Genomic DNA, 11,587 nt, shown 5'->3' on the forward strand with positions numbered 1-11,587 from the left:
TATAATTATTACATGTGTGTAACTTATTGTTTTATACAGGTAAAAACGTGTAGTGGAGATAAATCTACCTACATTTTACTTTTCAACACTTTGTTTTGTTTTCTTGTTTTTATTTAACTATTTTCCTGTCCTGTCTGTCTCTCATCTTCCTGCATCTCCTCTAAACTCTCCAGAAAATCTGTTGCCTGGATTCTTACTTTTTCACCTCATCAGTTACTTTTGAGCAGATCAAAGGGATCTCCTGACCGCAAAGCGGAGAGCGTGTTTCGATGCTGCGTCAGTGAGGTGAAATCACCGCAGCACTGGTGATGAGCTCCGCAGTGGCAGAGCGCTTCAGGCACAAATAAGACAGAAAATAGAGAACATGTGCGGACATGAATGATCGTGTGTTAATTATAGTTTTTTGGTTGCGCCACTTTGAGAATGGACCGTGCGCTGGAAGCAGCAGCCTGGAGCCCTGCGCACCAACGATCATCGCTCTTTGTGCTCTCTGCTCAAAAGAGTCCATAAATGATGTAATATAGATAGAAAACTTTTCCGGCTCCCCTGGATGTGTAGGCTATACAGCTCCCCCATAATTCGATCCCTGCTCCTGCAAAAGCCGGACATTTTCATCAGTACAAGAACCCCCAGTCCGGACGCCCCGGACAGAGAGTGAAAAGCGGACATGTCCGGGGAAAACAGGACGTAAGGTCACCCTAATTTAATATAAAGCGGGAGATTACATATATAGTATTTTGCTCGTGCCCTTGATGCCCTGGGCCCTTTAGAGTTCGTGGGCCCTGGGCAATTGCCCAGTTGCCCATATGGTTCATCCGGCCTTGCCAACACCCACATCCCCACGGTTTAGACGCGGCGCTCATGCAGGTGTCTCTTTCTGTTTCGACGCTGCTACACGCAGTATTTTTAATTTATTAAGCCTATAATTTATTGTTACTCAGTAACGGATATGATTTAAAATGTAGCGAATTACAATTCTTTTTTAAAAACATACTCAAGTAAAAGTAAAAGTACAGATTTTAAAAACAACTTCAAAAGTATAAATATACAAAAAAGCTACTCAATTACAGTAATGTGAGTAAATGTAATTTGTTACTTTCCACCTCTGCTGTTATTACTAGCCTGAGCTACAGCTAACGCTAGCTCAAGCTGCTGTTTATCTCCTTGTTGGATGAGAGGACAACACCAAAGAAGAAAGTCAGAACATTAATTTAACATTCCAAAATATGCTGGGAATATCCAGACTTTGAATGAATACCAGGTAGATCCATAGCTTGCCTATCCGGACACTGAACACAGCTGTACACAGAGATACAAATTTCAGGCAGCATCATTGGTGTAAATCAGCCAATCAGCACATAGCTCAATTGAAATTCATGTCCTGCCTAAGTGGATGGGGCAAACCTGTCTTTAAATTGTAGGGCTTTGCAATGGGGTTGTGTTTATGTTCGACATTGTGAGCCCCAACAAAGATTTATAGATTTATACTATTTTGAGGCACAAAGAACAGTTTCCAATCGTGAAGAAAGTTTAAAAAGTTGTTCTGCAAACTCTTTAATATTTGTCGTGTTTTTTATTTTTTATTTTTATTGTAATATTGATATACTTCTGGTCTTTTGTTAAATTTTTTTTTCTCACACAAGGAGAGAACAGGGGCTTATTATGTGGGACGTTCAGTGTTGCAATCCACTCAGCTCTTGGACTACAGCAGCCAGCCTGTATGTATCTAAACATTTACAAAGGAAGTAGAGAAATGTAAACTAGAAACACAATTTAGAAGATATATTAGATGCTTACTTATTTGTAAATATGACTTTTGTTTTATTTCAGCTGTTTATGTGTGTGTTGAGGTGGATGGGTATGACTTTTTTGATGACGAAACACAATCACACCCTTCAGTCAACAGCCTCAACCCACACTGGGACCAGGTTGGTGCGTCTCTAAAAACAACATCAGTAAAAATCTAGTTGGAAATAGTGAAATGTGTTAAAATCATTGACTGTATAAATAAGATAGCCAACCCCTCTGCGCTGTTACCCGTAGGATTCTGAAAAGCTGAATCGAACCCCAATGGGCAGTTCCCACCACCGCCAGTTTTTCCACGTCATGCATCTTGCCACTCCCGGAAAATAACAAAATGGAGCTGAGAGTGGGGTTGCTAGGATCGGGGCAGATGATTGACGCCCATCAATCTCTGAGCCGATGTAGCTACAAGCTAACCAAAGCTAATGGATTTTGTTGGGCGCTCTTACCCCCAAATTCCACTACCTCCGCTCCGACACGAACGCCGGAGAAAAATCGGTCCTGTTGTAGTCAATCAGAGCAATTCCACTACTGCGACCGTGCTCCGGCAGTGCGGCGCAGTGCGCCGCCCTCTGTTCCGGCGTCCGGCAAAAATAGAATCGATCCTATTTTCGCCGGACGCCGGAGCACCTCTGCAGTAAATGGACAGAAATCACAACCGCCGAACAGGAAAAGGAGCAAGCACAACTTCCGTTATTTCACAATAAATCGATAAACAAAAGGCGTTTTTTGTTTCATAAGCACAGGTTTAACAACTTTTAACAACTATCAATGGCGGCTGAACTTTAAATGCACAAAAGTAAGCCATAAATACAGTTTCCACTATCAAAGTAGTCACCCTTTGTTGATCCAAACACTGCTGATATCTCAACACAAATGATGGGCAGATTAAACAGTTCATGCCGATGCTTCTCTCACACAACGGGTGTTTGGATCTAACTTCCGCGTTTATTGCTCGGACTGTATCGCAAGATCTCGAAAATCCCGCACATGCTTGTTTGCGCACCTCAGGTCTCCGCACCGGAGCGGAGCCGTTGTAGACCGGGTACCAGTAAAAATTGAGTTCGGAAGTGAGCGGCTGCGGAAGGCGGGGGCGGACCGGAGCGGAGGTAGTGGAATTTGGGGGTTAGCCAGTAAACCATGGTTGAGTGACCTCTGCTACCTCTGACTTCTAGGCTTTAACACTTAACATGAGGCCAAGGTTGAGGCCTTCCCTGAAGCAAGCTAGCACTGTTGGCTCATCTGCTACCTGTGAACCAAATGGATATGCCCCTAAGTACTCACATTTACAAAAGCTGAGTTATGAAAAAATTCCCCCCCCCCCCCCCTCAGAGTTGTCATGACGATAAGCTACAATTTTGACAGGCATAGCTTACCCCCTTGGTTCTAACAGGACACAATGATAGAGCTGGTTAGGTGTCTGTTTGGTGTTAATGGTTTTTCTGTTATTTCAATCAGGAGCTGACCTTCCATGTGGATGGTGCGCACAATATGAAGGTTCTATGTGTGAGTCAGAATGAAGGACAGAATGATACAGTTCTGGGGAAAACTACTGTGAAGGTAAAAAAAAAACCAACTTTTTTATCGCAACAACTGTCAATAAAAGTTCACATCCATATTTTTTAAGCCTTAGACTTATTTTTTTGTGCAATTTAAACTATACAAACACAATTTAATGAACTCTTTTTTTACTCATGTGGTTGTGGAGAAATGTCTATAGTTGTTTGCGGGGGGGGGGGGATGAGCAGCAAAGCTAGCTAGTTCTAGCTGTAGGAAAATGATATAGGCTGTGTCAGTGTTTGTTAAATAGCATTTGTATTGAGAGCTTTTAAGATGATAGTTATCTACTTTTACCTTGTGACTAGCTTCTTTCAGTGTGTCATAGGGCAGCTGTGGCTACATTGTAGCTCATCACCACCAGTGTGTGAAAGTGTGTGTGCAGTGGTGAATGACTGACTGTGTTGTGAAGCGCCTGGAGGGGTTGTAGAACCCTAAGAAGGCACAATACATATACAGCTCATTTACAATATACTATTCAGAACGATCTGTTTCCCCACATTGGGGTAATTCAAACAATTGCCTACAACAGATAAGATCATATTTATTTGCAATCTTTAGACAGAAAGATCCAAAAAGACCTGATCTAACACTCTAGGTTAGTTGTACTCATAATTTTTTTGACTGAACTAGCCATCAGAGTTTGTATGGTCTTCTGACAACTTAAAGTAAGTTGTCAATAGGAGAACGTTTTGTTTTACTGATGCTGATACTTTAGCTTTAGAAACCACTGACTGCTAGAATTATGCTCCTTGGTGGGTATATCAGGCTGTGGCTACTGAGTGGTTTCTTGGTATTTACTAGAATAAGCTCTTTCGGTGGTTGCTTCTATAAAAAGACCTTTAGCTTCTTGAGCCTAAGGTGTGCCGCAAGGTTCTGTTTTCAGGCCCTTGTTGTTTCTATTGGTCCAGCCTCCATGTCAGCACATTTTGAGTACTTTAAAGGACATCTCTTAAAGTTTTATGCAGATGATCAATCTTATTCATCTGTGAAGCCTCAAGATGTTTCTAAGCTTAAGGTAGTGCAACGATAATTTAATTCTGTTAAATGTGTGTTGGCAACTTGAGGTTCTTGAAAGAATTTTGCCAGATTAATAGAAACTCTTGATTTTGTGTGAAGCACTATACACAGTATTTATCTTCCAGGACACAGTTAATACAATCTTACTTATTGACATTGATTCAAAGAAAATAAAAGAAGACACTACGTTGAAAGCCGTTTCCTAATCATGAAAAATAAAGTCCTTACAGGCTGAACATCTTCGACACAAATGTAAGACATTTTGTTTAAAAAACGAATCATGCAGGAGGACAAGTGAATGATTTGGAGAACATCTTGCTGTAACAAGAACAAAAAGAGCTTTTAAACTGAATGAAATAAAGTTCAGCTCATGCAAGGAGCCCACACTGTCGTTTAGCCCACTTCCTTTTTCTTTCATGTTCACACAGCTTAAACTTTGGTGTCATTAGAAAACCAAATAAACTTTATTTTGTTTTCTGGTAAACTGCAAGGAACTCTAAATTGCAAGAAAATCTGCTAAATTTGGGTCAAACTGAAATTTATAAATGTATAGGGCTTAACAAGTGTATTTTTCCAATCCTGCAGCTAGAGAGTAAACAATTAACTAATCGATGGAGAAGACAGACTCTGCAGCTTGGTCAAGTGGAGGTGATTCTCTCCTTGAAGTACATCCATCATTATCTTCAACCGCCGAGCCCCGCTGCTCAACAACCACCCGTTTTCTGTGTCCCCATTGAAAGAGTGGCGCTGTAAGTCCTGCCTGAAACTGAAAGCTGCAGCTCAGTTGAGAGTTTTTGTCATGGTCTGTGTTCTGCGTCTCCCTCATGTGTATCCTTGTGCTCTCTATCCCTCTCTAGGTTCCCCTTATGTGTCTCATTGTGTTCCTCGTGTGTCTCCTTGTCTGCATCCCTCCTCATGTGCTCCTTGTGTTCCCCAACCCCTCCAGGTGTCCCTCTAGGATCCCCCTCATGTGTACCCAAGCTTCCTGTGCCCCTCTCTGCCCCCAGCTCCCTCCCGGTCTCCCTCAGGTCTCCCTTAGTCACCCCTCTGTAGTTTTTCATAGGTTCAGCTTTTCATTTTATTCGTCTCCTTTAGTGGGTGTTTTCCTTCCCCAATTGTTAATTAGTCTCCCTCACTTCTCAGGTCATTAATTATTCTTTGGTTCTCCTGTGTAGTCTTTTAGGTTCATTTCTTTAGAGACTCATATGTTAGGGTTTATCCCCTCTGCCTGCTTTTCCCTTCGCATTTAGTTAATTGATCTCATTCAATCAATCAAAGCTTTATTTATAAAGCACCTTCCGCAACCCTGTCAGGAAGCCCAAGGCGCTGAACATGGTACAGTAGAAGGTAAATATATTGAATAAATCAAAAATAAAAGCAATTCAAATTAAAAATACAAATTACAAAAAAGGTGAAACATTCTGGTACAGGACAAATGTGTAAAACAATGAATAGAGTGAACCAATGGAAACTGTGAAATAAATTCAACAGTCTCCCCTCAGTTCTCTCTCCCCACGCACCTGCTCCTCGTCTCCCAATCACCCAGTCCCTGTGTACATAACCCTGTCTGCGTCTCACTGTTTTGTGGGTCCATTGATGTTTGTCAGCGTTGTTTGTCCCCCCACTAGGTCTCTGCTCATGAGTAAGCTTTTGGTTTTTGTCTTTCAGTTTAGACATCAGGTTTGGCTTCCTGCCCTTTTGGATTTCTTTGTTCCCAATCCTAATAAAAGGGAGTTTACTTTTACAAATCGCTCCTGCCTCGTGTCGTCTGGTGTTCTGCATCTTGCCCCCCCCCCCACCACCCCACCCCCCACCCCCACCCCCATCGTGGGAGTTTTATTTCCTTTGTGTTCTGCTTTACATTATTGGTTCTCAAAACAGAAGTGGTTAGTTCTGTGGGAGAGTGGGCGAAGCAGAAGTGTGGAAGGAGCAGAGACGTGCGGAATGACTAAACACGTCCGTGAGCTGAAGCTAACGACACTCTCCGTTCTTTTGCCAGACAGGAGAGGGTGGTGGTTCCTCATGTCGTGAGATGCTGCGTAGAGGAGGTGGAGGGGAGGGGCATGGACGAGGTGGGGATCTACAGGATTCCAGGAACCGCCACTGACATCAACATGCTCAGAGCTGCATTCAACAGCAGTAAGAAAACACACAGCTTTTTGTAGTTGTTGCACAGAAAGGAGCAGACTGATGAGGACAACGGAAACAGTAACCACCTAGGGCTTCAGGTATGAAAGGTGTGTACGCACAAAATACTGGTGCATGCAAAACTACAAATGTTTCAATAGTGCTGCATATCATACAGCTGTGGACCACACGATAGAGGCAGACCAGCTTTGTGTCAAGGTAGCCTCGTGTAACCCAAATCCTACACTGAACAGCATGGTTGGAGCCATAGCTGGCCTGTTGTGGGTTGTAAACTCATGTTCTATTATTATATTATTATAACTCCCCTTGATACTCATGAAGTCTACACACCTCCAAACATCATCGTATCTTGGTGATGATGTTAGGGTTAGGGTTATTGCTGGTTAAACTACAGAGAAGTTAGATCGCTATAGATAAGGTTTCCACTTAACCCATTCTCTGGAACTTTTCCACCAGAATCATGTGCTGAGTTGAATTAATTTTATTCTTAGTTCCATGTTAAAGATTTGGTCCGAAGCATCGTTAAGGAAAGGGGAAAGAATTTTTGAAATTTGACAACAACTCGCCTTTTACTTCTTTTCATTTAAATAAAATTATGGCTCCAACTCTCAAAAATAGATGAATCTGCTTAGTATTTACCTGTCCAAATGAAAGTTTGCATACTCTTCTTCAGTTTTGAGTCTTGGAGTCTTTCATGTTTTTAAACATTTCTTGAGCCAGAGTGTGCTAAAATGACCCTTTACAGGGTTAATGAAAGCCACCCAACCCCATCACCCCCTGTGCCAGAATATTTCACTTGCAACTTCAGACTGGCGAGCCGTTCTGTTGGGACTTCTAAAAAATTTAGCTGGCATACCTGGAGCTGCAGTCTGCTTCCAGCATGCTTTCATGAACACAGCAGATTTATTTAATTTAGTGATAAGTCACTTTAGACACTGGCGAAGGCTGGAGAGACATTTCAGTTGTTGAATTAACTCATTCACTGCCACTGACGACTAAAGTCGTCACTGTGTGGGGGTCGGAACGAGCCCCCGCATCGTGAGAACAAACATCTCAGCTCTAAAGCCGATCTTCATCCGCATACGTCACACGTCCCATGATCAGGAAGCAGAACACCCACGTGTTTGGAGATCGTTTTGGGACGTTCCTGTAAAAAAAAAGTGAGGCGCGAACCGGAAAAGCTTCCGCCGATCACAGTTCAACAACAGATTATGAAAGAACGGATAACGCTTGAAACACGCGGATTATTTCTGATTTAAGAGGTGAGTCTCCGCTTTGTTTTGGTTGTTTTGGCATCGACATAATCCTAGCGCGCAACATTCTGTGACTCTTAAAAACCTTAAAAATGGTGAGAAACGCTGGCAGCGAATGAGTTAAGGTGTTAAAAATACGAACGCACACACAGCAAGGATAGGTTTTGCTTTCAGTTCTACAAACGGGCACTAGGGGGTGCTAAAAGCAAGCCATAACTGCATAGTTCCTTTTAATATACAAAGGAAACGTCTTTGGGTCCATTCTTTAGACAATTTTGTGACTAACTTTAGCTGCCTCTTGGCCCGGACTCCCTTGAAAATGACGTTTTTAATCTCAGTGGAAACTTCCTGGTTAAACAAATAATGATCAAAATAAAATGAGCACAGTTGGATACATCCTGATCTGAGCATGTTTCTTGTTCTTGATTTTAGTGTGCGCCACCTTTTAGTAGAATCCACTGAAATTTTTGTACACAACGATCCAGAAGCACTGCCTTTCTTGCAATTAATTACTTTTTGTCTTAGAGACAAAATCCTTTGTGGCCGACAAAATCCACCCATAAGCAGCTGCTACTACAAATTATTGCTCTGCATACTCTTTCTTTGCTGCAAAGGAAGCAAGTTGACACCAAAACATGACAGACTGATAATGACTAATTATCTGTGTGCTCAGATCTGAGGGAAGCTGTAACCAGACTGAGAGGTGCTGAGGTGAACGCCGTCTGTGGTCTCCTCAAACTTTACTTCAGAGAGCTGCCGGAGCCTCTGATACCCTCTGAGATGTTTCAGACTCTGGCCAAAGCTCTGGGTAAGATAAAAACATCCCGAACATGACAAACTAAATGCATCTAATTTATTTTCACTCATAATATGAAGGTTTTCACAAAAATGTAACTGACTGTCAAAAGTAAATTTTCCTAAAAACTATGTAAATGTCAGTGGAAAATAATACAGCTAAAGAAGCATTTTTACAACAATGAATTAGTCTCCTAAAAACCAAGCTCCTTAATTTTTGAATCAAGTATATTTATGTCGATGTTGGTGTTAAATCAATATATTTAATATGTGATAGAAAAATAATTCTTTATATTGGTTCTTAATCAGTGAATCATGGTAAATATTTAAAATCAGAATAAAATCATTATTTATCATGTAATATTGGATGTAAATTGATATCACTATATTTTTAACTTTGAAATCTATAATAAATCCATACATTTGATATACTGCAGTTCCTTATTTTGATATTAACATGAAACACTTTATTATCACATACACGTATTTTGACATTGATATTAACCAGCTGTTTCTTACATTTAATGATCAAATCAAAGCTGCTGACGTTCAGGCGTCCCAGAGGGTAACAGTGCCATCACATGGTCACCTTTTATTTCACGTCTAAATTCTATAAAAATTCACTTAAGATTCCAAAATGAGGAATGTTGGTGAAACCAGAATTAAAACTGTTATTTAAAGTAAACTTTAGGAATTTTTGTGGACTCTAAGTGTAAAAGTTAGCATAGTCGGAAGAGTCGAGCACGATTTTAAATAATCGGCTGGACAGCCGTTATTTTTTTTTTTTTTTGGAGACTGCAGGCAACACTCTGGTAGTTAGGCTAGTGCTGAAAATATTCGGAATGGCAAGGCTCAAGATAGGAAGGACTTCACATACCAATTTCAGAGAGAGACAGCCCTCCGGAGAACTAGCCAATTTCATGGATCTAATGAGATTTTCAAGGTCGCTGAGTGAGACAGGAGTGAGATAAAGTTGGGGGGTCAAGTGGTTCAGCATGGCCAGCAGGTCCAAGGGGTAAGAGACCATCCATGACGTCCTGAACCTTGAGGAGTTCGATGCACAGAGAGGTAGAGGGTGTGATACCGTCAGATATAGTGAGCAACAGGATGGAATCGATGCTGCTATATAATTTTGACTGATCACCTTTCTGCAGTGAGATGATGCATGAAAAAGACTTTTTCCTATCAGATGTGACTGTCCTTTGATATAGGGAGAGGGAGTCATCAAAAAGCTGATGAGATACGGGACCTATCTTTCTTCCATCTACGCTCTAGCACCCTACAGTGTTTCTTCATTCTACCAAGGGTCTGAGGTGGTTTCATTGTGTTTAGGCTTTTTGAGTGCAAAGGAATCTAACGCAGCTGAACAGGTCAAATAGAATGAATGCAACAACCCATCCACATCATCATGGGAGACAAAGGGGTGGCGATTTGAGGAAGCCAGCGCCCAGGTTAGATAGATGAGTAATGCAGAAGTGGCAGAAGAAATGAACCTTGTTTAATGAGGGGCTTGCCCTCTAGCTTGGGGTACAAATGCAGAAATATTAAAAGCAGTCGAGGCGTGGTCAGAGAATTATTAAAGACGAAGTTCACTGAGAAACATATAAGGAGTCTGTATGGATCCTCTCTCCTGCAGATATCCAGGACCTAAACGCACGTCTGGTGTCCATGTTGTCCCTGCTGAAGTCCTGTCCTGAAGTCAAGCGCCACACCTTCCTCTTCCTGCTGCGTCACCTCCAACGGTCTGATGCTAACAGCACACCATCCCTTCTGCTTTCAAATCACACCTCATCTCCTTGTGATCGTTTATTTGTTTGTTTTGTTGTGCAGAGTTGCACAGAGAGAAGAACTCAACAAGATGTCCTTGTTAAACCTGGCTACGGTTTTTGGTCCAAGCCTTTTACGTCCACCAGCGGCTGGACAGGGACACCATGGACCCAAGGTGGACATCTCTCAGGAGGTGGTGATACAGGTAGAAAAATAAGATTTCTAGAATTTCAGAGACAGAACTTGTTATATTACAGTGAACACCTCAAAAATGAAACTATAGCATCAAACAGATAAAACACATTCCTGAAGTTGTTTAGAAATTGAGTGAAACAGTAGCTTGGAGCTTCTGCACACAACTAGACCAAGGACAAAGATAAAACTCCACCTCACACACTTTCTGACGTCTCTGTGTGTCTCCTCTCAGGTCCAGGTGGTTTTCAGCTACCTGCAGTGTGAAAACCTCCCAGGAGCTCAGACCTCTCTGCCGTTCCTCTCAGAGGCTGACGAAGGTCCCACCTACATGTGAGACCCGCTGGCCCCTGATTTAAACACCTGACCTGGAGACACCCTAAGGAACTGTACAATAAACATATTTATTGATTGTAAGAAGAAGGGTTTCAGTGTGCTTTTGTCTCATTGATCAACGTTTGAGGCAGAGAATGTGATTTTCTTTAGTATTTGTTTCAAAATGTGTTCATTTTAAACTGGTAAATTTTATATTTATGCATTTTATTGGGTGCACATGAATATAATTGCATTATACTAATTTTAGATACAGCTCTAACTACAAGCTGACGCATTTATTTTTACATTATGAATAAAGAGCATGGCTGAACAGGTTTAATGGGAAAAAGGCTCATTAGAAGCACACAATACCATAATATTTTAATTCCAGTGTAAATCCAGCAACAACCTTTATTCACTATATTTCCTTTTGATGGAAGTAGATTATATTAATTACATATTAGTATAATTTAATTAATGACTAATAATTATGAGCAGTTAAACAAAAGTTGTAAAGAAGATGTGTAAACATCGAAAACAGACAGAACGTCATCCTCCTTGGCTCTGGGTGGTAAACAGAGAAACGCGGCGACGAAATGTGGTTGAGGGAAAATCAGAGAAGCACATGTTGTAAAAATGTCAAAGGTCACCCCCCAGAGCCTGACATCCAATCGGTCACGGTTCAGATCCAACTAGACGGAGTTCACGCCCTGTAAAAGTCAGGAGCACACACTCAG

The 11,587-nt window shown here is 41.5% G+C and overlaps 1 protein-coding gene across 3 annotated transcripts in view; it reads left to right on the forward strand.

The window, feature by feature from the left end:
- si:dkey-33c9.6 (breakpoint cluster region protein) overlaps positions 1-10,958 on the forward strand; it is a 29,964-nt gene extending 19,006 nt beyond the window's left edge. For 2 of the 3 annotated variants that reach the window (XM_015946873.3, XM_054747771.2), the window contains 9 exons: positions 1,644-1,718; positions 1,831-1,928; positions 3,262-3,363; positions 4,966-5,129; positions 6,380-6,519; positions 8,455-8,589; positions 10,213-10,318; positions 10,407-10,548; positions 10,771-10,958. In XM_015946873.3, the coding sequence (XP_015802359.3) occupies positions 1,644-1,718; positions 1,831-1,928; positions 3,262-3,363; positions 4,966-5,129; positions 6,380-6,519; positions 8,455-8,589; positions 10,213-10,318; positions 10,407-10,548; positions 10,771-10,872 (1,064 nt within the window). In that variant the 3' untranslated portion in view covers positions 10,873-10,958. Of the gene's footprint in view, positions 1-1,643; positions 1,719-1,830; positions 1,929-3,261; positions 3,364-4,965; positions 5,130-6,379; positions 6,618-8,454; positions 8,590-10,212; positions 10,319-10,406; positions 10,549-10,770 lie in introns of those variants that run through there. The other variant, XR_008564600.2, reaches the window with a different exon arrangement.
- The last annotated feature ends 629 nt before the right edge of the window (positions 10,959-11,587 follow it).

Source organism: Nothobranchius furzeri, chromosome 2 (genome assembly GCF_043380555.1).
Source record: "Nothobranchius furzeri strain GRZ-AD chromosome 2, NfurGRZ-RIMD1, whole genome shotgun sequence".
Lineage (NCBI taxonomy): Eukaryota > Metazoa > Chordata > Actinopteri > Cyprinodontiformes > Nothobranchiidae > Nothobranchius > Nothobranchius furzeri.